The sequence below is a fragment of the Pantherophis guttatus genome, chromosome 2 (genome assembly GCF_059756535.1).
Source record: "Pantherophis guttatus breed Tessera chromosome 2, ASM5975653v1, whole genome shotgun sequence".
NCBI classification, from domain to species: domain Eukaryota; kingdom Metazoa; phylum Chordata; class Lepidosauria; order Squamata; family Colubridae; genus Pantherophis; species Pantherophis guttatus.
Window position 1 is genome coordinate 130,902,548 of NC_142064.1, and position 25,680 is coordinate 130,928,227.

The following is a 25,680-nucleotide window of genomic DNA, read 5'->3' on the forward strand; positions in this document are numbered from 1 at the left end:
CCTTGGAACAAAGCAACGAGCACTTTCTGGGTCTGCCGTCTGCTCAAAGTCTGGGCACAGGGATGGTGGGAGGGGTGCACCTGGCTGGCCTCAAAATCCAGAAGCAGAAAATAAGCTTTGTGGGTGGCAGCTGGTGCAACTCTTACAACTGAGTAAGTTGTCTTCTCCTTCCTTTGTAGACCAGAAGGGATAAATCTAAAACACCCTGGTCAGCCCCTAGAATTTCTGAAAGGCCATTTTGACAAGAGGATTGCAATCATTGGGGCTATTAAACTGAGCCTTCAGAAAAAACAAGAAACCATTAGAGGGCAGGAATTGAGTGGGGATTTTCATGGACTGCTCAGCTGCCCCTCAGGTGGATTTTTACAGGTTAAATTTATTTTAAATAAATAAATAAATGTTAATGTTAAATAGTCAGTACATTAGTCCTTTACTTATGATCACAATTGGGACTGAAACGTCTGTCACTAAGCAATGTGATTGTTAAATGAGTTGCATTGAATGTTATAGGAAGATTATAGGAAGCTCGCTTCCTCTTATTCAGGATTCTGATTGCTTATAAGCGCTATGTGCTTAGAGCTCAAAGCATTGTTAGAGACCCCACACACCAGGGGTGAAATTCAGGCGGTTCTATCCGGCTCGGGCAAACCGGTAGCAGCGGCTGCGGGAGGTTCCACCCACCTACGTGGACGTCATGATGTCATTTTTTCGTGACATTTTAAGCCTCTGCGCATGTGCAGAAGGCTTTGCGCATGCACAGATGATGGCACGTGCACATTGGCAAACCGGTAAGGAAGGTAAGTGAATTTCGCCCCTGCCACGCACAACCTTGGTCTGTTTCTGTTGCTCCCCTCTGAGAGGAGGTTTCAAAACAGGGGTGAGTTCTACTTACCTTTACTACCGGTTTGCAATGTGATTGCACACGCACACTTGCTTTGCTTGCGCGTGCGTCTTGCTTCGGAAATGGCTGATGATGACATTGAGGGTGGTGGGCGGAGCCTCCCGCCAGTTTTACTACCAGTTCTTACGAACCGGGGACAACCCACCACTGTTTCAAAGTATTTCTAGCAGGACTACCAGATTCTGTAACAGCTTTGTTCCCCATGCCATCCATCTGGTAAATTCACAAGATTCGTTTTTCTCGCCATGTACATCTATACATCTGAACTATTTATTTATTTATTTATTATTTATTTATTTATTATTCAAATTTCTATACCGCCCTTCTCCTTTCGGACTCAGGGCGGTGAACAGCCAAGATAAAAACATCTATACAAACATCACAATTAAAAATAAAGTTAAAATAATTTATAAATTTGGCCCATAATTTAAAACTTGTCAATTAAAATCAATATTAAAATTTTAAAACTAACCCTAAAATCAAGACAGACCGGCTAACTGGAAAAAATAAGTTTTTAGGGCCCGACGAAAAATCCGAAGGTCGGAGATCACTTGTATCTCTGGGGGTAGATTGTTCCATAGGGTAGGTGCCACCACAGAGAAGGGTCTCCTCCTGGGGGTCGTCAGCTGGCATTGTCTGGCCGACGGCACCCTGAGGAGGCCCTCTCTGTGGGAGCGAACCGGCCAGTGGGAGGCTATTGGTGGCAGAAGGCGGTCCCGTAAGTACCCTGGCCCTAAGCCATGGAGCGCTTTAAAGGTGATCACCAACACCTTGAAGCGCACCCGGAAGTCCACCGGAAGCCAATGCAGCTCGCGCAGGAGAGGAGTCACATGGGAGCGCCCCGTCACTCCCATAATCCCCCGCGCAGCCGCATTCTGCACCAATTGGAGCCTCCGGGTGTACCCCCAGGGGAGCCCCATGTAGAGAGCGTTACAATAGTCCAGACGAGAAGTGACGAGTGCTTGAGTGACTGTGCGTAGGGAGTCCCGGTCCAGAAAGGGGCACAACTGGCGTATCAGGCGAACCTGACAAAAAGCCCCCCTGGCCACGGCTGTCATATGCCCTTCTAAAGACAGCCGCGCATCCAGGAGGACACCCAAGTTGCGGGCCCTCTCTGTGGGGGCCAATGATTTGCCCCCAATAACCAGCAATGGCGTCAGCTGGCTATACCGGGACGCCAGCAGCCACAGCCACTCGGTCTTGGAAGGGTTGAGTCGAAGCCTGTTTCTCCCCATCCAGACCCGCACGGCCTCCAGGCACTGGGACATCACTTCCAAGGCATCATTGGGATGGTCTGGGAACTAGACTGTTGTTTCTCTGTGTTATATAATATATGTGGGTATATGTATAATTTTGTATTTATTTATAATGTCATGGTTATGTAATGTATATTGGAGATGGTGACCCTTTGAGAGCTGTAGGCAACGAAATTTCATTTTATTGTATGCCGATTAGTGAACATTCAAAGTGACAATAAAGTTATTCTATTCTATTCTATTCTATTCTATTCTATTCTATTCTATTCTATTCTATTCTATTCTATTCTATTCTATTCATCACTTTTTTTTTTGTCATGGACATTAAGTGCTTGAATTGTTGTAAATCGAAGCCAGTTGCCAAACACCTGAATTTTGATCACTTTGAATGGTCATTAAATGAACAATTATATGGGGAGTACTACCTGTAGCAGTAAACTAAGCTCCCCTTTCAACCTCAATAAGAAAGTGTGATTCTTATTGTGCCATTCTATGCTCTCTTCTTTACACTCCAATCTTCTGTAAGTGCTCTTCAGCTGTGTTGTCTCTTGATCCAGATTTGCCAGCCTATCTGGCCCTCTCCTATTGCTGTATTGAGGATTCACTTGGGAGGTCAGGAGGAGAGGGAAAAAATCCATTCTACACTAGTCATGAAGTCAACAGGCATCATATAAACCAGAGCAAAAAATGTAGCCATTGTTTGCTCCCCTCCCTGGCTGTGTTCAAAGTGTAAGGAGACTGAATACATCTTAGGAAAGATCAGGTGAACCTGAGTATGGGGGCTGAACAAGCATCTGCTAGGATCTCCTAATGTCAGAAATTCAGCTCTCTCCCTGCTCACTTTTCATCATTTGGACAAGTTTAATACTCACTCTGGTCCCTGTGGCTTCTTCTACAGATGAACTCCAGCTGCTGATTTGTGATAAAGCTTGATTAGAAGTTGCACAGAATTCTGTCAAAGGGAGAGTACAGTGTTGATAAAAAAAGCTGTCCCAAAACTAAACCAACCCAAAGAGTATAAAACAGATTTATCTGAATGTTCTGGCTGAATTGCCTGGAAGTTTTCCGGCGTTGACATCTACTGATGTTTCTTGCCATTAACTGTGATTACCATAGTTTGGCCCAGTTGGATGTAAAAACTGCCAGCATTTAAGCATGGAAAAATTATTCTTGTCTGGAAATGGGGCTTTATTTCTACAGGTTGCGCTTCTTCTTCCGTGTCTAGATCAAACTTTAAACTGCCTGAATGAAGCCAACTTCTTGGCTTTGTCTTTGGCCCAAAATAAGTCATTATTGGTAAGACAGAACTTTTACCCACAAGATGATAGGGACCCATCCATTGTATACATATATACTGTATGCAAAACCTCCCTCCCCCAAAACACTCAGTGTATCCCGTAATGATGGTGCTGATGAGAGGGACAAGGTCTCGGTATGGGAATTCGCATTAGAGCAGCAATGAGTCACCATTTCAGTCCTTTTTCTAGAATCTGCTTTTTTGTTCTGAAGCACAGCCATCTGATTTTCAACATGTGTGCAGTAGTTAGGTTCACATGTTGAACTTGAGAGTGTTATGGTGGCTTAACCTTGCTTGGATAGTCAATTGCATTGTCTCAATATCTAAGATCAGTGGTGGGTTGCTCCCGGTTCTGTCCGGTTCTTGCGAACCGGTAGTAAAAGCGGCAGGAGGCTCCACCTATTCACCCGGACGTCAAAATGGATGAACTGTGCATGCACTGAAGTGCATGCGCATGCACAAAAGCGCATGCGCTCCTATTGCAAACCGGTAGTAAAGGTAAGTAGAACCCACCCCTGCCTAAGATGGCAATCTGCCCCTGTTGTGCTTGGGAAACCTTCTATATCGAGAAGGCCCTGATCTGGTATTGTAAAAACCTGCTCCGACACAGCAATTTTATCTATAGGTACCATGGCCTTGGGCAAAGTCAAGGATGGAGTAGGGATGGTGATGTTAGCCATTAAAAGCTAGGAATAGAAGAGAAGAAAGAGCTTAAAGAGATGTGTGTCTATAGTTGTCAGGGGTGGGCAGCTTCTTAAGACTGCCTTGCTTGCGAACTTCTAGAGGACACTTGAGAGATAATAGAAAGTCATGGACCAGACCAACAATCATTGATCTGATTCAACAATTTATGAGAATTCAATCATTCTCATGTTCTTGTGACTGTGGCAAGAGACCAGACTGAAGATGCTGCTGTATCTCTGTTGATGATTCAGAAGTTCCTTAGGTGCTGTAACACTAGATAGGCAGTGTGTCAAAAAGAAAATAATTAAGTGTTGCTATTATATAAAAAGACTATTTTGTCCCCTGGCTTTAAAATCGATGTGTTTAGCTGCATTTTATAAGAAAAGGACAACAGGGCCATTAGTTGATATTTATCCCAGGAGTGGGCTGTGAGTGATGCAATTAAATGTGGCTTTTTATAAGCATGTCTGCACCTGTCTTTGTGTATGAGTTAATATACAGGCTAGTAGTTGTGAATGGTATTCAGCTGTTCACATTATGGAAATGACTGAAGCATTTTGCTGTGGTTATTTTTTCCTCTTTTTTTCCCCTTTTTTGCAAAAAGCTCCAACAAATAGCCTAAAAGAAAATTTCTCAGAACGATCCAGTCTTTGAAAAGACCCCACATTAAGCATGCAAACTTGCTTCCTATTCTTCTGTTCTCACTGTGGGCTCATTCAAAGGACCACACCAGAGGCAGATGAATCACCCCCCAAAACAACTTGATTTTGCAACACTCACATGATAATGTGGGAATCTCTCACGTGGTTTGAATGCAGACTTCAGCACTTGTTAAAAATTGTTTTTCAAAATGCCCTGATTGTGCTGTGATGGGGAGCCTTTGTAATATACATGTACAAATTGTACATTGCTCATTGTGGCTTCCGAAAGCTTAGCCTGAAGCTTTCGGAAATCTTCCAAGAATTGCCACTGTTGGTCATTTTTAATATGATGGACAAAGGAAATGATTAAGTACATGTTAACTGGGATTAATTAAAAGTAATTTCACTAAGGTTTGTGACTAAATTAAATCAAATTTAAATTTCAGTCTAGTGCAACTTACTTCAAAAGACTAAAGACTAAATGTCAGGTATCTCTTGACCAATAAAGTCAGACACATAGCCACAGAGACACACTTCATTATGATATCTGTTTTTAATTAATAGCCAACATGGGAGAGTTGATTTAACTGAGATCCTAGCAGGTTGAATAGGGAGGTTCAACACTTCTCTTTCCCATCCCATTGCATATAAATTGCAATAAAATAAAATAAAATAAATCCTAATCTTGATACAAATTCTCCATCTCTCTACTTCTTTGTTATCATATTAGCCCTATAAAAAGATGCCTCTCTGATAACAATAGGAAGTTTTTAAAAAAAAACATTTGGGGGCTTATAGTGATTCTTGAGTTGCAATGCAGGAAGAAAAGAATGCAATTTCCTTCTGGGTATTATGATCTGAATGGATCTCCTTCCAACAACCCTATTACACTTTACAATTTATACCACACACAACCCCACTTTTTATGATGGGTCCTTAGCATCGCACCAAGCTTGGCCCTAACAGTTATACTTCCATCTTTAAAGAAGATGGAGTGAGTTCTCCATATTACAACTACAGAGTATTCATCAAGTCCCTGACATTTCAAACAAAGTTGTTGTTTTGTTTTTTTTTTGAAAAAGAAAAATTCTGAAATATTGTCCCACAGTTGTTACACTTTTTGCAGAGGTAGAGGGAAGTTGGGTGCCTCTCCTCTGTATGTTATCTTGATTTTTAGACTTCCTATTTAACTATACTAAATTTAATTGCCTTGTATTACTATTATTATTATTATTATTATTATTATTATTATTATTATTATTATTATTATTTATTACATTTTAAGCTGCCCAGAGTGATCAGTGAGATGGGTGGCATATAAATATAACAAATAAAAAAATAAATTACAGGATGTATATTTTGGATCTGCTTGTATAGTAAAAATAGTAATGGAGCAGATATAGGGGAAAAAAGATCAGCTATATTGATTTACCCAATGGAAGTTGCTCTGAGAAGACTAAAACTGGATTTTAGTCATCTGTGCTGTAATAAAATTAGGGATTGAGATTGGAATGTGCTTTATTGATATCCCTTTAAAACCATTCAAAAATAACCTTCTGAATAAAGATATTACAGTTTTGACTTGGAATGTTGAAAGCATATGTTTTTGACGGGGAGAGTGTCTGATAATACTGCCTACTTCTAAAATGGAATTGTATTGTGGGAGGGTGGGGAAGTTGTGCTCCTCTCTCCAGTTGAGAAATTTCTCTTTTCTATGCTCCAACGCTGGAGGTTTTTAAGAAGAGATTGGACAACCATTTATCTGACATGATTTAGGGCAGTGATGGTTAACCTTTTTGGCACCGAGTGCCAAAACTGGAGTATGTGTGTGCACACGCATGTGCGCATGCCGGAGCACCGGAACCCGGTGTGCATGTGCACAGCGGCCACCTGCTCTTCCAGGTTCCGTTACACGCATGCGCACTGGCCAGCTGCTGTCTTCTGGGTTCCATCATGCACATGTGCAAAAACCTGCTGGCCAGCGCACATGCACACTGGCCATCTGCTCTCTTCTGGGTTCCGGCACACGCATGCACGAAGACCATCTGGCTGGCATGCATGTGCACACCGGAATCCGGAAGACAGCAGCTGGCTGGTGTGTATGCCCACAAAGAGGGCTCTGTGTGCCACCTCTGGCACGCCTGCCGCAGTTTCGCCATCACGGGTTTAGGGTTTCCTGCTTGAGCCAGGGATTGAACCACAAGACCTCCAAGGTCCGTTCCAACTCTGTTATTCTGTTATTAAAGTCTTGCTGTGTATTATTTTATAAGGATAACCAACACATGATTATTTTATCAGGGCTCTATTCTTGAATCTAAAATGATGAATAGTATTTATTTTGACTCTCAATTAAAAGAGTTTAAAAGAAACAGTAAGATGGGAATTGATTCTAAGAGCCAGAGGCCACGAGGGTTATGAAAAGGCTATTGATGCTGCAACTACCGTGTTTCCCCGAAAATAAGACCTTGTCTTATATTTTTTTGATCCCCGAAATAAGCGCTTGGCCTTATTTTCGGGGAGGTCTTATTATTTTGGGGCACGTGGAACAAGACGGGGGTCCTCTTGCTGTCTTGCCTGACTTCCAGCTCTGTCTCCCTAACCCTAACCAGAGGAAATGGTGGGGAACAGCTATGCATGCATTTAAATATTTTTTGGGAGGGCTTATTTTCAGGGGGGGCTAATTTTCAGGGGGGCTTATTTTAGCGCATGCGCTCAAAAGCCCGATTGGGCTTATTATCAGGGTATGTCTTATTTTCAGATTATCATTGAGAGCTGTTCCTGGCTTGCAAGCCATCCCATGTTACCATCATGCTGCCACTTACTCCTGTTTCTTTATCCCTCAGAAAAGCTCCATATCCTGCCCTATACCTGCTTGATCTGGAGCCATTTTTACTAACAGAGCTCATCCCATATCACAGATGATAAACAATGCAGATGGCACCACAATGCCTCAATAAAATGGGGGAAGCAAAGTGTTAATGTTAGATAAAACTGGTGACAGAAGAGAACAGAGGTGTGCCATATTATATTTCAGGAAGAATCGCAGAAGCCCAGGTGCTTCTTTCTTCCATCTGAAGAGGTCTGAGTAAATGAAAGGCTCCTTTGTCAGCCAAAGATGGACTAATGAAAGATATTTGATTACAAGAACAAATAGTGAAGTATGGGGCTAAGGGGTTGGACTAGGACTGGGAAGCCGGAGTTCAATTCATTCTGAGCCATAAAGATTATATTGGGGACAGTCACTGCCTCTTGTTCTTGGGGTGATAAAATGGAGATTCCCCATAAAAATTGCCTTGAACTCCCCCCAAAACACAAGTTATAACAAAGAGAACCCCAAGGAAGTATCAGCAATGTGGATAAGTATCTAAAAAGCTGGGGAAAGAGAAGCAATAAATACAGGTATTTGTGTAGAGGTCCTTGGTACTCTCTGAACTTGATCATTTTCTTGCAGATATTGTGAACTGATAATGTTACCTAGTTTGGTAAGGAAATATCTGCAAGAAAACAACCAAGCTTAGAGAGCACCAAGGACCCCGCAGTTCAACCCTGAGTTACAAATATTCTCTTCTATTTGTACAGGTACAAACAGATACAGGTATGTGTCTGCCCCACTAGAATAAGAGAAACTAGAATTACATTTCTATTCAAGCAGTAGATAAATTTTCACCAACCACTATCTTCCAGGCTAATCTAGTCCAGTTGATGGGCTTGTGATAAAGATACATCCATTATGGGTGAGAAGAACTACCGTATTCACTTGTCCTGAGATTTTTGAAGGAAAGATGGCCTGTTATATAATAACACTAGAAGTATTGTTGGAAATTGTTTATGTATTCATAAAAGAGGTATTGCCAGGTTTCTGGCAGGAAACTTGGCAGTGAGGATGGGTTGGGCATTCCAAAATGAAGAACTCTCCCTTAAAAACAGAAGCTAATGAGGATTAAATGCCCTCAGATATGGAATGTTGGCTGATTGTTAGCTGAAAAGAACAGCATACCTGTAACAGTTATAATTGATTTGTACAGTAACACTCTGTGCTGCAAGTTTTTATTACCAGTGCTATAATTTAAATTTATAAAAGCCCAGATTGAGGTGATGGATTACTTTTGGTTGTTCCACACATGCAAAATAAGATATTGTGCTAAACTACTAATATTGCTGAACTCTTTTGTTTGTCTGTTTTTCATTGACCACACTGCAATACCTTTAACAAATGCATGACAAAATTTCAACTGAAACAGCTTTCCATTTCATCTGTATTCTGAAAAAGCTTCATCTGATGAATTTCTGCTTGTCAGAAGCAGGGGAGCATTGCCCTGCCCAAATGTTGGCAACCCTGTTATTGAGTGGTGATGAACATTTCTATGCAAATTCATCTTAGAATCATACATTCTAGTTTACCGTCAGAAAAACAGCATATTGATACGACATCTTAAAGAGTAATTAATTCATTGTTGCATAGTTTTTTTTAAAGACCAGAGTCTCTTTATTTACATGTATGGAATGTAGACACAATTTTCACTGTCAAGTCTACTGCTTGATTTTTTTTTTAACATGGAAAATGACAGGTGGTTATCAGTACAAAGGTACGTTGCAATTTATTTTGCAAACTAACTAGATCTATCGAGAGCCAGTTTGGTGTAGCGATTAAGGCTAGAAACCAGGAGACCATGAGTTCTAATTTTGCTTAAGGCATAAAGCCAGTTAGGTGACCTGGGCCAGCCACTCTCTTTCAGTCTTAGGAAGGAGGCCATGGAAAACCACTAATTATTTTTTATCCAATAAGCCATGTTTAATGCATAAGTTCTGTCACTGGGCGTCCTCCTGGATTCACAGCTGTCTTTAGAAGAGCACTTGACGGCCGTGACCGGGAGGATTTTTTATCAGGTTCACCTGATTCACCAGTTGCGTCCCTTTCTGGATCGGGACTCGTTACGCACGGTCACTCATGCCCTCGTCATCTCCCGCCTGGACTATTGTAATGCTCTCTACATGGGGCTCCCCTTGAGGAGCACCCGGAGGCTCCAACTGGCGCAGAGTGCGGCCGCGCGGGTGGTAATGGGAGCGACATGGCGCTCCCATGTAACACCTCTCCTGCGCGAGCTGCACTGGCTCCCGGTGGTCTTCCGGGTGCGCTTCAAGGTTTTGGTTACCACCTTTAAAGCGCTCCATGGCTTAGGGCCTGGTTATTTACAGGACCGCCTACTACCACCAATAGCCTCCCACCGGCCAGTACGCTCTCATAGAGAGGGACTCCTCCGGGTGCCGTCAGCCAAACAGTGTCAGCTGGCGGGCCCTAGGGGGAGAGTCTTCTCTGTGGGGGCACCTACCATCTGGAATGAGCTCCCCCCGGAGATACAGAGGATCCCGGATCTGCGCTCCTTCCGCCGTGCTGTGAAGACCTTTTTATTCCATCAAGCAGGCTTGGCCTAATCTCTTCCTTTTAAATATGTAAATTTTAATCTGTTTTTAAATTATTGGGATATTTTAATTTGTCTGGGCCAAATAATTTAATCTGATTTTATTGGGTTTTAAAATTTTGTGTATTTATGTATTTTATTGTTGGCTGTTCACCGCCCTGAGTCCTTCGGGAGTAGGGCGGTATACAAATCAAATAAACTAACTAAACTAAACTAAACTGTTATTTTTTAATCATGATTTATCTTAATATGATGTATATATCCAACTAATTGTGCCTTATTCTTTTTTTTAGAGATCCATGGTTTGTTACATTATCAGTTATAGAAATCCTGACTTAGTACAATGTATGATTCTTTCATATTTATACACATTATTTATTTATTTATTTATTGCGATTTATATGCCGCCTTTCTCCCTAGGGACTCAAGGCGGCTTACAAAATGACAACTTCAATACAAATCACAATATAATACAAAATTAAAATCAGTAACCCAATTAAAAAACAATTTAAAATTATACTATGCTACCGTGTTTCCTCGAAAATAAGACCCTGTCTTATATTTTTTTGAGTCCTGAAATAAGTGCTTGGCCTTATTGCCATGCGCACAAAAGCCTGATTGGGCTTATTATCAGGGGATGTCTTATTTTGGGCGAAACAGGGTAGTCATGGACTAATTTACAGTATTTAGAGATTTTTATATATATAAAGAATTCATTCAGCAAAAACAACTTAACACTACTTTTTCTCTCTCTCTGTGTATAAATACATTTCATAGTTTCAACGTTTGTTTTCTGATGAGTTGGCTGTCTGTGAATGAAGGCTTCGTTTACTGAGCATAGTCTGCTTATGTCTTCCCATAGGACTCTACTTCTATTGCTGAGATAATTAATGTTCCTAGTACTCCAACAACAGCCTTTTGCAGAGAAGGAAACTATACTCTGTCCCTGGATGGTACATTAATTGCTGCTGTGGTTGCCATGTGGAATGTGGATCTACAAATCTCTTGGCTACCTACAGCATGTCCCTTATGATGTCATGTTGAAGGCTACAACACCTTGTCTCAAAAGTAGGCAGCAGTAGCTATAAACTTTTTTTCTTATTCTACAATGGCTGTAAACTCAACCATACTGTACTATATGTCAATGGTGAAATCCAAATTTTTTTACTACCGGTTCTGTGGGTGTGGCTTGGTGGGCGTGATGTGGCTTGGGGGGCGTAGCTTGGTGGACATGGCAGTGGAAGGATACTGCAAAATCTCCATTCCCACCCACTCCAGGGGAAGGATACTGCAAAATCCCCATTCCCTCCCCATCCTGGGGAAAGGATATTGCAAAATCTCCATTCCCACCCCACTCTGGGGCCAGCCAGAGGTGATATTTGCCGGTTCTCCGAACTGCTCAAAATTTCCACTACCGGTTCTCCAGAACCTGTCAGAACCTGCTGGATTTCACCCCTGCTATATGTGCAATATTGCTCATCCAGATTCTTTTTGAAACATATAAGAGCAGGAATGCATACATTCCTCCATAGCTCTCTATGCGTGCAGACATACTTCGAAGTAGTATACTGGGGATAGGGGGAAAAACTCAGTTGCTGTACGTTGCCATTTTTAGCAGTATCTCCATGACAAGATTAGCATCTGTTTCATCCTTCATTGGATCAGCCTAAAGGTTCACCAAGAAGGCAGAACTTTCTCGCAAGCAGAGCAATCTTCTGGAAAACACACGTTAAATATTGTGCAGATCTCTTTACTCAGCTGTTTGCCACATAATCTGGATAAATGTGTATCGCCTTGACCAATTTATGGCACTTGCTACTGTATCAGTTTGACATATTTATAAACCACATATTCCTAGCAAGCCAACTTATGGCAGTTGATACCATAAATCAGAAACAATATAAACAACATTCAACAATATAATAAACTCAAACATAACATTCATAAATAACAATACTGTATTCAAACGATACCTGAACACAAACGTCAAAATATCAGGATATAAAAATGTTAAAAGACAGAAATCCCAAGAGAGGTAGATTTGAAGGTAAAAATAAGTAAGTCTTTTCTTGAAACAGGCGGTGGGGGGGGAGGTTTCTCAGAGAATTAATTCCCCAGGGCAAGTCACATTACTAAAGGGTTTTTGCCCTACTCAATTAGGTCCCCCTCCAGACTGGTCCCAGCTTTACATCTTTTGATTGATCAAAATAATTGGAATTCCTGGTTTGTAATATGCAGGGGAAACCATTCTTTCTGATGAGAAAGGCCCATGCCGTTGAGAGGTTTCTCTCTCAAAATACTCTGAATTTAATCTCAGAATTTAAGGGGTAAGCAATGCCAGAACACGAGGAAAGGAAATACCCAACGGAAGCTGATCGCTGCATTCTGGATTATTGAGCTGCCTTCAATAGGCAAGGAGAGCTTGGACAACTATTGTAGGAGAGCCATGTTAATCTATTATAGAAAAAAAAAAAAACATCTTACAGTCTGGTAGCATCTTTTCTGACTAACAAATGTTATTAAAAGCTGTAGGTTTTCATAAGCTGCAGCTTGTTTCATCAGATGCATAGATTGGCTGGACTGATATAGGATTTAGATTGGAGGGGAAAAGATGCGGATTGTGTATCTGCTTATGCCTTTTAATAAAATTGTTGATTGAAAAAAATGCTACCCAACTTTGATTTAGAACAAGAGCAGTAGACTTAGCCAGGCTGGAAGATAGCTGGTAAATTCTTTGTAGCAAGAAATTCCTTGCTATTGCATTGACCTGAGAATTCAGGGACTACACAGGATCAAAGAGCATCCCTAGAATGGATAATTATTCCTTTTAAAAAAAAAAGAAGTCCAATTAGAGCAGGTAGAGTCTCATCCAAACAGATTATGCCTCCTCTGACCACCAAACCATCTGGATTCAATTTTAGCCTGTTGTCTCTCATTCCGTCTGCAATCTGGTAACAGCAGGAGTCCACCAGAAAGCCTGACGCATGTAATGAAGATGGAATATCTTTGCTCTTGTACACAGAAACTTTAGATTCTGGGAGAATCTCAGAATAGATGACATCGCCCAGTTAGCTAAGTCAGGGTTCCATCATATTAGGTCAACTTGTTTGTCCCAGATCTAGTCACGCAGAAAATATGCCTTATGTATCATCAACATGCCATTGGTAGAAGAACAGAAACAGTGGGATTGCTGAGATATGTCCATGACTTCATATAACTGCATGTCTGTCTCTTGAAGGTCCATCACAATAGCACTTTCTCCACAAGCTTTAACTTATTTTGTCTTTCTTCCTACAACTGAGAACTAAAAAACAAATATTCTTCCCACCTAGGTTACAACCCACAATCCACCCAAAAATGCATCCATCCTAAATAAATGACTTATCCTGCTACCGAATACTTCTTTCTCATATCACAACCCCCTCTCTGCAAAAAAGCCATAATTATCTAGGCAATAACTTACCATTTTTATAGGTAGGTACTAGTTTCAATAGTTGTCCCAGAGATATCAGCCTGGCATTTCATCCAATGTGTCTCAAGGTCAAACAAAACAGCCACAGCAGCAATGCTTGAAGAGACCAACCTACCCAGATGAACAACAGAGAGTCACAATGCCAACAGTGATAGATGTCAGAAGTCACAGATGACAATGACAGAAGCTGCATCAAAAACTGTCAGCAGCAATAGTAAGCAGCAGCAAAGACGGATGACAGGCAAACACCCAGCAACACAATTGACAAATATGAAGCACCAGCACACAATGTAAGCATATGTATTGGTAGAAGCAGTGAAAAGAGCCACAATGACACAGTCTATTCCAGCTTAAAATAAGCATCAATGGTGAAGCCATGAGAGGTAATGAAGAAGTGGTAAGGCTGATGGGGATATAATTGAAGCATCAGTGGGAAGGTCATTGATGAGAGTTATAGAGCTGTGCCACAAATCTTTTCAAATAATTTTATTAAAAATTTTTAAAAAGAAAATTAATACAACTAATAAAAAGTAAGAAAGAAAAAAATAAACCAAATAGAAAGTTAAAAGTGCAAGAAAATAAGAGTCAAAGAAAAACAGAGAAAGAAAGAAAAAAGATACAGAAGTGACTTCTGATCTTTTTTATAGCATTGTAAGTACAATTATACATTTACCTCTTTATCTAAAGTTATAACGTAACTTTCCATAATCTATCCTGTCTAACCATCAGAACCCTAGATCATAACTTTGGGGTTTTTTCCCGTTTTCCACAGAAAGTCCAGAGGAGGTATCCAGTTAGTAAAACAGGAGCTATTGTTTTTTCTTTTTTTAAAAAAAGGCCATTTCAACAAGTTCCATCATCTTCACCAACCATTCCTCCATTGCACATATTGCCATATGTTTCCATCTTCGTGCATACAATAATGTCGTTGCAATCATCACATAACAAAAACAAAGTTCCATGACTTTTTTCCAACTGTTTGCCTAACAGTCTTAAAAGTAAGGCCTCTGGTCTCAATTGTATATTAATCTTTTAAGTCCTCAGAATCAGTGTGTGCATTTGAATAAAAAAATTTCTTCCTCAAGCAAGATAAAAGGTCCCTTCTCCCTTTTCATTTTTTCACCATATTTGAAGTGTCTTGATATATTCTTAACAATTTCTCTGGAGACACATAGCAACAGTATTGTTTTGTAAAAATTCTCTTTAAGATTATAACATAAATTTCAATCTTCTCATTTCAGTACTTTCAATCATATATTTGGAACATCTGTAACCCAAAATTTTAGCCCATTTAATCATATATTCTTTTACTTATTCTTTTTCAAATGTCAATAAATGTTTATACATATTAGCAATTACATGTTCATCATTTGTACATAATTCCATTTCAAACTCAGTCTTACAGTGTTCGAAACCATAAACTCTTTTGTCTGTTTTAAATCTAATAACTAAATAAGAAAACCATTCATAACCAGAACTCTGCCGTCAGTTCTCTTGATTTTATTTTGTATTCCCTTTGACAAAATTCTCAAAATAAATTAGCCATTTGACTTGAGCTTGTCTATTATTTCTCTTCTATAACAATTTTAATAATCTGTTTCTGTTCCTGTGTAATCTTTGGTAAATGTTGTTTCTTTAGATAGTCGTCTATAAATAGAGATGTCACTTACTTTATACGTTAAAATAATATGGATGAAATATTTTTAGCATGGCCACACTTAATACAGTATCTCTCTCTTGAAGTTTCAATATTATTTTCTTTTTCTATTCATAATTTACAAGCCACCAATTTCAGTTTTCCTGCTTTACATAGCTCATTTTTATTTATATTTGTTATTGCTAACTGGATTGTGAAAGCTTAATTTATTTAGAAATATTTGAAAATTTCTTGAATTCTTTTTTTCCTCTTCATCTCATCCAAAATAGCTTGCACTATAGATTATTTTCAAAGATTCCTTTAATATTTTTTTTTTTTACAATCCTCCATTATTGCTACTTTCTGTTCATTTAGTCTCCATCTAAAAGAACTGAATTTCCTTTTAAACCACAGGATTATGATCCAAAAGAAGCATTTGGTAGTATCTCTGCTTTAGAGACCTTAGTAGTAAAATTCTTCAAAATCCAAATCATATCTATTCTTGAAAAGAATCGATGTCTTTCAGAAAAGTAGGCGTACTCTCTTGATTTACCATTTTACTGTCTCCATATGATCATAAGCCCTAAATTCTCCATCATATCAAAGAAAACTGCTGATTTCTATGAATGATTTACTATTTTTCTCATAAGTTCTATCTAGTTGTGGACAGATCACTTCATTCCAATCCCTATCAAATACCAGTTTTAATAACAGAAACATATCAGTCTCTCCATAAGTACTTTATAGAACAATCCTACATCCTCATTTGGGTCATAAATTCCCAATATCAGAGTCTTAGTCCCATACAAATTAACTTCCATGCCAACAAATCTACTTCAGGGCTTATCCGTTAATACAAGTTTTGGTTTTAGTTGGAGATTTATATAAAAACAACTTCATTTCTTTTTATGGTTCTTAATACCAAACTTCACCCACATTTTTATAGATTAAACATTTCATATTCTCTTTTTCTAACATGTGCCTTTTGTGGGCAAATTATATTTTGCTTTAACTTTTTCAAATTATGATTTTTTTTTTCCTTTGAGGAACATTTGCTTCATTTATATTCCACATCATTAAGCATTTGTAGTAGTCCTCAACTCATCACTTTTGTTTTATGACAGTACTGAAGAAAGTGACTTATGACTGTTGCAACATCTCTGTGAACACATGATGATAATTTGGGAGCTTGGCACCCAGCATGTATTTATGACAGTAACAGTGTCTTGGGGTCATAGGGTTGCCATTTGTGATCTTCCCAAGGGGCTTCTAACAAACGAAGTCAATGGAGAAAGGTGGATTTACTTAACAGCTGTGAGATTTGCTTGATGACCACTGTGTTCACTTAAACATAAGTCATTCCAAAACCAGATTGCTTAGTGATGGCAATTTTGATCCCAATTGTGGTCCTAAATCAGGATACCTGTAATCTATAATCACATCAAAAATTTAGAAAAGTGGACATCTGTAGCATCTAGTTCAGTATTATTCCTAGTTGGTTTCCTGTTGCACCTGCTGAAGTTTTGGGTAGTCTTGTCTGATACCTCCTTTTAAGACTCTTCCAATTCCTCTTTAATTTTTACTAGAAATTCCCTTGGTTTAGGGATGAAATGAAATTCAGTCAAAACCTCTGCTTATTAAAAATAAAAATCACACCTTCAGATTTATCCTATCAAAATGAATCTTTTTCTGCTTTAATCTATCAATTAAAAAGAATGTCTTCTCTTATGCAAAATTCTAACAGGAATTTCTTTAAGAAAAATTACATTTGTATTATCAGCCTTCACTCTTGCACCAAAATAACGCTGCAAATCTTGATCTCTTGTGTTCTCACAAACTGTTCTTATTCACACAAAATTTGTATGTATTTTATATATCTTATCAATTTCTGCTTCTATATTCTCATTATCCCAATCCAAAACTTTGATGCCACTTTACTGTAATACATTACCACAATCTCCTGGAATTGCTCTACATCTCAGACAAAATTCCTTCTCTTTAGTTTCATTAGTGCCAAATCATTTAATTCTCTTTCCAGTTCTCTATTCATAACTTCTGTCTCACACTCCAGAATTTCTACTTTATCATTAATTTGTTTTAAAGCTCCAGACATTTGTTTTACAGAGCTTTCCAACTTCTTGACTTCTCTTCTTTCATCTTTAGAAGTCTTTCTCAATTATTTTTTTCAAAAGTTGTCAATGTAGCCTCCAGTGATTTAGTCGATTTAGGATCAATGATTCAGCTAACTTATTTTCCAATTTCTTAAACATTTCCTGAAGCAAATCTGATTTAATTCCTTTCTCTGCAGGTTGTTCTAGCAATTCTGCTGTTTGTGCCACTTTTGGAATTCTTTATTAGAATTCTCAATTGGCCAAGTGTGATTGAACACACAAGGAATTTGTCTCCAGTGCTTAAGCTCTCAGTGTACATACATGGAACAAGTGATAAATCATGATTATAATCATAAAATACATTCATCATAACTCATAAGATACAATGCTCAGTGATAGTCATAGGATACTAAATAAGCAATCAACATAAATTATAACAATCATACAAAAAAAATTAATATAAATCGTAAGATACAAGCAACAAAGTTATAATCATAAGAAGATAAGGAAATAGGTAATAGGAAAGCTGAGAAGTACAATAGTAATATAGCGCTACTGGGTAGTTTGATAGTGTTGTGGGAATTAGTTGTTTAGCAAAGTGATAGGGGGACGGGGACTCTTCCTAGATGTTTTGGCATGCAATACCCTAATGGTTGTCATTGTAGCATTGTAATCTAAAAGTGAACGTGTCTTGATTACAAGGGAAAAAAATAGAAGCCAAGCTTCCTTTTTTAAAAAAAAACAAACAAAACTGTTTTATCTTCTGGTGCCCTTAATACATTAATCTCAAACGACACTCTGCGGTTACAGTCAGTGTCACAATCCTATTCATATTATTATCTTTATATTTTGCTTTGTTAAATCACCAGCTGTTTGCACTTTTTAATAGTAAACAGGAAGCTTTCTCATAAAAGCCTTGTCCATTTGCTGATTTAATTTTAGCAAATGAAATGAACAAATTTTAATTTGCTCAAAATCTCTTTCACTGGAAAAAAAAAAACTGTCCCCTTTATCCATTTTAAACTTTCTTACACCCATTCCTTGTTAAGCTTTTTGCCAAACATTTTAAATCTTTAACTCCCCCTCGCCTCCCCGCTTTTTTTCTTTTTTAGACCCGAAAGAATGTTGATTCACCAAAGAGAATTCTCTTAACCTATCACTAAAAAAATCTCTCTTTAGCTGTAAATCAATTACATTCGAAAGTATTTAAGAAAGTGAGGTTTATGTTAATCTTATGTCCATACAGCCTGCATTACTGCTGTGAGCTTGGTTGAAATCCCCCAACTTCAGTACTGAAATTCTGTCACTAAGCACTGAGGTCATTAAATGAGTTGTACCTGATTTTTACAACCTTTTTTTCTCCCTGTGGCAAATGACAGGATCGTTAAGCAAATCCAGCTTCCCCCATTGACTTTGCCTGTTGAAAGTTCCTGGGAAGGTCACAAATGGCAATCATACAATCCTGGGACTTTGCAACACCCAAATTTTGTAACACCCAAATTGTGATCCTGTGACCACAGGGATGCTAGGATGCTTGTATGTTCAAGGATCAGTTTCATAAACGCATGGCACAGCATAGGAGAACAAACTTCTTTTGAAGATAGCAAAGTCCACATTTTGGACACAGAGGACCGCTGATTTGAAAGAGGGGTCAAAGAGGCCATCTGTGTCATAATTGAACAGCCCTCTCTCAACAGAGGAGGAGGGATACAATATCATCTATCTCCAATCTACAACACAGTCCTTTCAAGTTCCAAGAAGGCTCCATACCCATTTGCACTACTCAGTGATCCTGAGGACACGGACAAACCTCCAAGTGGCCTCAATGATTCTCTAAAAGAATGCAAATGACCAGCTGTCTGCAAGGAGTATAAATCCTTCCACTCCCCATCATCCAATCAGAACTGAAGAAGCTTCTTGGATGAGAAGTGAAATGTCTTCAAAGAAAAAACAGAAAGTCCAGTAGCGTTTTGAAAAAGCACCTTTTGGACAACTTTGTACAATGATTAAAAGAATGGTCATAAGTTGAGGACTGCCTGTAATTGCAATTATTGCTGCGGCAAGGGTGGCACATCGGTTCTGAAAGCAAAGGTTCACATACTTTTACCATACATAAATATTTAGCTTAGAATCATTTTCCTTAATGAATAAATGAGCAAGTATAATGCTTTTGACTCATTTGTTTAATTGGATTTTCTTTATCTAGTTCTAGGATTTGTGCAGAGAACAAATCATCATTTAGGTTATATTTATGTAGAAGTATTGAAAATTCAAAATGGTTTACACATTTTAAATCCCCGCTATATTTATTGGCTTCACATGTCCCAATTTAAGCCTTTACAAATTTTTACCAATACAGTATAAAAATCAAAAGTTTACAAATACAGTGACTGGATTCATGTATTGTCAAAACCATGCATAACAAATAGCTAGTAGCTTCAGTGTGTAATATTCTGAAAGAAAACTGTGAATATAGAATGTTAGTTTGCAAACGTAGCTATTTATGTGAGGCTCTCTCTAAATGGTAAAGCGTGTGAATCATCAAGTCATTTCAAGCAGCAAGTTACTTATGCTCTATTTGAGGTACTTCAGAAGATGAGAGATCTCAGATTTTACCCCAAAACCTTATATTTATGGCACTGTATATTCATTAGCAAAAGAACACCCTATAAGTGAGAAAGTAAATCCATTCATGGAATTGTTTTTGCAAAATACGTACAATTTTTTAAAAAGGGTTAATACGGTATGCTACACTGCTGTGTTTATACAACATGTCAATCATGCCATATCATGGTGGCCTGGGTGACTACATTGTTATGATGTAACATGTTTTGTTTGGAACCCACATGTCTTGTGTGCTTTACAAAAAAAGAGTCAGTGATGTCATAGCAAAGTAGCAATACTTGACTGATCACAGCTGATGCCAAAAAGCTGAGTAGGCTCAGAGGCAGTCAGGATTTGGATGAGAGATTATAAAGTTGCACACTAATCGGATAACTTGCTAGCCAGAAGGTGGTACAGGCAAATCAGGTGACCAATGGTTTGAAGAAAAGCTATAGGAGCCTATTTTATAAAGTCAGCAGGAAGGAGTTCAGCTCGACTCAAGGCTCACTTTCGATGCTTGTTTTTGGCCTTGATTTAGAGACTCTATATTAACATCAGGCAATTTGAGGCTTCCTCAACCCATATCTCGGCTATCGCACTCACTCAATGAAGACAACGAATCCAACTGACTGCCCTCTTTGTCTTTGGTATATACATACTTTTGTATTGTACATAATTTTATACACAGTACATCAGTTTGTATTCATTTATTTTGTGGTGTTTATGCAGTCAGTCAGTGTATATTGGAGGTGGTGACCCTTTCGAGAGCTGCATGCAACGAAATTTCATTTTGACGCCGATTAGTGCACAATTTTAAAGTAACAAATGAAGTTATTATTCTTTTTTAAATTTTTTTATTAGATTACATAATAATACAATTCAACAGTTTTCGGTTTAGCCGTGTTCATGAATATATACAAATTATATACATGGTGAAGTTATTATTCTATTCCATTCGACAAGCCTGAACTGCTACCACAAACTTAATTGGGAAGACCGAAAGCCGGTCTTGCGTCTACACGTTTTGTAGCATTCGACGGGCCGTTCCTCCCCCCCCCTTTTTTTTTTTTGTGCCATAATCCCGCCAGGTTGGGAACCCGCCCGGATTCGATCTTTCAGCCGGCGGGCGTTTGCGCGCTTCTCGAGCACGCGCGCCTCAGCCGCGAGCGGCGACGTTCTGGACGCGCCGAAGGTGCGTTTTTTTACCTGCTTGGCTGCCACTGCGGAGAGCGTTCGCCAACGGGGGCGGGGGGGAGGCGGATGGGTAAGTAAAAAAAAAAAAAAAAGCCCCCTTCTATTGGAGGTGGTGTTTTTTTTTCTTTTCTTTCTTTCCTTTCCTTTTTTTTTGGGGAACCGAGTTGTCTTTGGTCCCTCTTCATTGGGCGCCCGAATTGGGGCTGCGACCAATCGCGAAGCAGGGAGGGTGTGCGCGAGCCGCCTTGCCCGGGGGTGGTAGAGCGAAAGCTTGTGCTCCGCTGCGCTGACATTTTTTTGGCGATGCCTCCTTTTACTCCGGCTCTCTCCGCCGCCAGCCCTGCTGTTCCGGGGGGCCCTGCATCTCTGCTGCCACCGCCGCTGCTGCTGTGTAGTCTGGCCCGTTCCTAGCACCGCCGCCGCCGCCGCAGCGGACACGGGGGAGGCGGAGGAAGAGGCGGCGGCGGAGGCAGCAGCAGCTGCTGATCCTCTGCCTAGGCAGCTGCCATCCCTGCTGCGCCGCGGCCAGACCAGACGCAAGGTGCTGCTCCGCAGCGAAAGCTGAACAGGCATGATCCTAGGTGAGTGGCGGCTTCTCCGGGCTTCTGAGTTTACCCCCCCATCTTTGCACCTCGCAGCTCTTCCCCTCGTCCTCTTTTAGGTAGCTTATTCCTTTCCCCGTTTTCCTTCTCGCTTCACTTGTTTTTGCCCGTATGCTCTCCTGTCGTGCTGTTCCTTATAACCCAGTATGGATCCTCTACCTTTCCCTTTCCTCAAGCCCTCTGAAGTATAGCAAAATCTCCCCTGCTCGCCTTAACCAGGATAGCCTGCCACCTCTTTTTCAGATGGGAAGGGATGGCTGTCGGAAAGCCGGTTGTGCTTGTCAAAAAAAAAAAAAAAAAAAAAGGTGGTAAGTGAAGGGCACTATCTCTGCTTATATTCCCTCTCCCATGTCTATGCAGTTTTAAGGCATCGGAATTCCAAAGAAGCCCACAACCTGATGGCATTGCATTGCCCCCCTCTCCTCTTTAAACAGGGCTCAGAGGGTCTGCGTCACAAGGTGGAAGTTATTGAACTGTTCTGAACAGCAGCAGCGAGGGAAGGATGAGGTGGAGAGAAATGAGATTTGAACTGTGAGGGAGAGAGAGCTTTACAATGCAGTGAGGAGGACATCCCAGCAGGAGAGAATGGCTGTGCGGGACCACTGGGGGGGGGGCATAATAAAAACTCGAGACATGGATCATCATCGTTCTTTGTGCATCCCTGAAAACAGTACCTCCAGATTCTCCCATCGATTTGTGAACTCTGTTAAGCATTGCCTGGCTATGGAATAAGTCGTCGTTGTCCCCCTTTACTCAAGGGTTGTTGGGTGAGAGGAGAGCTGGTTGCCAGGCAGGAGATGTGGAGGGGGAGAGAGGAGGGGGGGAGATAGAGAGAAAGAGAGAGTGAGAGCAGCTGACTGATTGACTGGATGAATCCCTTATTCTGATAAACTGTTTGATAAACTGACGCTTGAAGCATCGGTGTTGACCTAGATCTCTGTGTATGGAGAGGGAGGTTGCTCCCATATGCAGCCAGATGCTCCTCCTTTTTCTCTTTCCCCACCTTCAGAGACTTTCTCTCCCTGTTTGGTGAGGGGAGGGGGGAGATTATGAAGCTGCCCATTAATTGGAATTGTCAGTGATGTTGATTGGGACACTGTCTTATAATTCTCTTTACACACTTCAGTAGAATTATTTTGAGTTAGTTAGAAGGGGCAAAACAAGGGTTCAAGTTGAATGCTGGTTCAAGGGTACCGATCATGGGTCATTTCCCCCCTTCTTATTTTTGACCCACTATACACTATTGGGCACTTTCCATTCATGGTGTTGGAGAAAGGTTGAAGTCTTCTCTCCATGTAGTGCCTGTTAGGGATAAAAGTTGGATTCTAGTGAGAGTTGACTTAGATTCCGGTGGTGATTCTGAATTACTCAATTTATAGCAAAAATTTTTAAAATGCCATGTTTACAGTATGTGAACAGCACTCTTTTTGGGGAGTACTTAGTCACAGGAAATGTCCCCACAGATCTGAATTATGGGGCTGGCCCAGCTTTTGAATAAACTGGCTGCATGTCTCAACTATGAGTATGCCTAGTTTGGGGTGAGGAGGGGGATAGAAAAATGCACAGCTTGGATGGAGGTACATAGAAAAAGCTTGTTCTTTTCTCATATCTCCCTGCATTCCAGGAGACATAATTGAGAGCTTTCTGATCTCTGTTGCCTAGGGGGATAAACCTAGGAGAGGAAGTCTCAAAATAACAGAGGATGGAAATGAAAATGAGGACACACTATCCTGGTCAGTTCTTCCACCACTAAAAGTACTGCTTTTGTGTTGCTCCGCGTTTGATGGGTGGCCGGGGGGTGGGTGGGTGGGGAACGGGACAAAATACCTAAAGCTGTCGGTCTGGAGTCAGATCACACAAAGAAGAACTTAGGCAAAAAACAGCAACAAAAACAAAAGGGTCATAAGCAGAAATACTTCCAGCATCCCAAGCTCATGTTCTTTTGATGTCATACTTTTCTCATCTATTTCTCAATTTGCAAATTCCTTATCCAGTTTTGTAGAAGCCTATTTTGACCTTGCAAACAAATCCACACGCTTCAGATTGTCTTCTGCAATCTCTTTAACCAGCTGTGTGCTTTGCCTAGGGCCAGATTCTGCTCAGGATAATCAGTCCTAGTCATGCGGACATTTCTTCCCTCCCTATTGTCCCCCCAATCTTTGACACTGTATCCCTCTGTCAAAATAACATGTTGTGTTTCTCTCTCACCCCCATCCCTTGCAGATCTGGTTGCCACCGCTTCCTCTTTCTTGGATACCTAAGCCTCATCCAAGAATGGCCCAGGGAGGGAAGCAATTCTGATCTGTGATCTCTGCCACTGAATCCTAGGGATTGTCTGCTAATCCTGCCTGACTTCTTGATTACAGTGGCTATTCATTTTGCCTCCTCCCTGTCTATAGGCCTAGCATTGACATTTGAGGATGTCAGGCTCTGCCTTAACCAGAGTGTTATCCCCATTTTGCTAAACAAGAAAGGGAACCACAGCTCCAGAGTGGAAAGAAAAAGGGTCACACACCCTTTCTGTAGAGAAAGCTCTCATTGCCTCTAATCACTGCTCACATCCCTCTTTATTTTGCCTCTTCCTCCCTTAGGCTTCCTTGCCTCATTCTAAATCTGCCGTCTATCTAAATCTCCGTGCTTTTCCAGTTTCTCTTTGCAATACGCCTTTCTTTATCCATTTCTCTCTCTCTGATCTAGTGTTGGGTTTCAAGCTGCATAGCAGTTTGTGTGTCAGAGACATGGAACTGGGCCAGAAATCCTGATGTTTCCCAAGTTAGTTCCCGTCTTAGAATTGGGATGGGAAGCATCAAGATTGCCATGTGAGCCATGGGTTAATCCCTTTGTGATGCTGTACTGGATGTGACGTAGTTATTTCTTTTGAGTACACAAACCATGCCATGGTCTAGTTGAGACATTAAAATGAGGTTTCCAGTTTGCTTAATGTGTTGAAAGCTTGTCTACTTATATTCACAATTTGTGTATTGTCATGTATTCATCGGACAAAATGGGCAACAACCAACCAGCATTATGCTTGCATTTGTAAAATGGGGGGGAAAATCATGAACTGGATGGATATGAAAATGAGTCATATTGCTTTAGAAATGACTAATAAATAAGAAGGGATTTGCAACACAGTATTTTAAGGGATGACAGTTTTCAGTAATGACATTCCAGGGAAGATCCATGCAAGCACAGTTACAAAACACGGATTGGAGCCAAGGAAAGTAACCCTGTGAAGTTGAACATAGGGCAAAGAGGGTGTCCAGCTATGGGAGTTTAATTATATGCTTTCTCTGAACCAGAGAGAGTGGTGCGGCTGGTGGTAATGCGAGCAGTAAGAATTATGTGGACTTGGTAAACCAAGTAAGAAGTCACTGAACAATTTGGTAATAATGGGATCTGGGAGAATGTACTTTGCAAATGTGGTATAATTTTATGAGCCATGTTGGGGTACGGAACAAGGGAATTACTGTACAGCAAATCTTCCTACACAGTGGAACAACCAAAATAGTTTATCAAATGCACTTATGAACAGTTTAGGTTAAAACCAATCCATCCTGTTACCTTTCCCCTCAAATAATTTAATATCCATTTCTTTTGAGAAGTCTTATTTCATAGAGAGTTACACTCCTCTCCTTATTCTCTCCCTCCTGTTGGACTATTGAATGCCTTCCAAGATACACCGTACCAGACCATCCGTGCGCCAACCGAATTTGGTCCTTCTTGCTAAAGCTGGCAGCAGGAACTGGACTGGGCATTGCTTGCACTTTAGTTCCCCTGCCTGATTTCTCAGCCAAATCTGATTTGTTCTGCCTTGAGCATGGCTGAGTGGTTGTTGTCAATAATGCCCACAGCTGAATGT

At 40.3% G+C, this 25,680-nt stretch overlaps 1 protein-coding gene across 5 annotated transcripts in view; it reads left to right on the plus strand.

The window, feature by feature from the left end:
- The first annotated feature begins 21,131 nt into the window (after nucleotides 1-21,131).
- ZNF385A (zinc finger protein 385A) overlaps nucleotides 21,132-25,680 on the plus strand; it is a 175,235-nt gene continuing 170,686 nt past the window's right edge. For 2 of the 5 annotated variants that reach the window (XM_087886740.1, XM_034419136.3), the window contains exon 1: nucleotides 21,171-21,797. Coding sequence is in view for 2 of the 5 variants with exons in the window: in XM_087886739.1 (XP_087742865.1) it covers nucleotides 21,788-21,797 (10 nt within the window). In the remaining 3 variants the exon portion in view is untranslated. Of the gene's footprint in view, nucleotides 21,798-25,680 lie in introns of all 5 variants that reach the window. The other 3 variants (XM_087886739.1, XM_034419134.3, XM_034419135.3) reach the window with 3 other exon arrangements.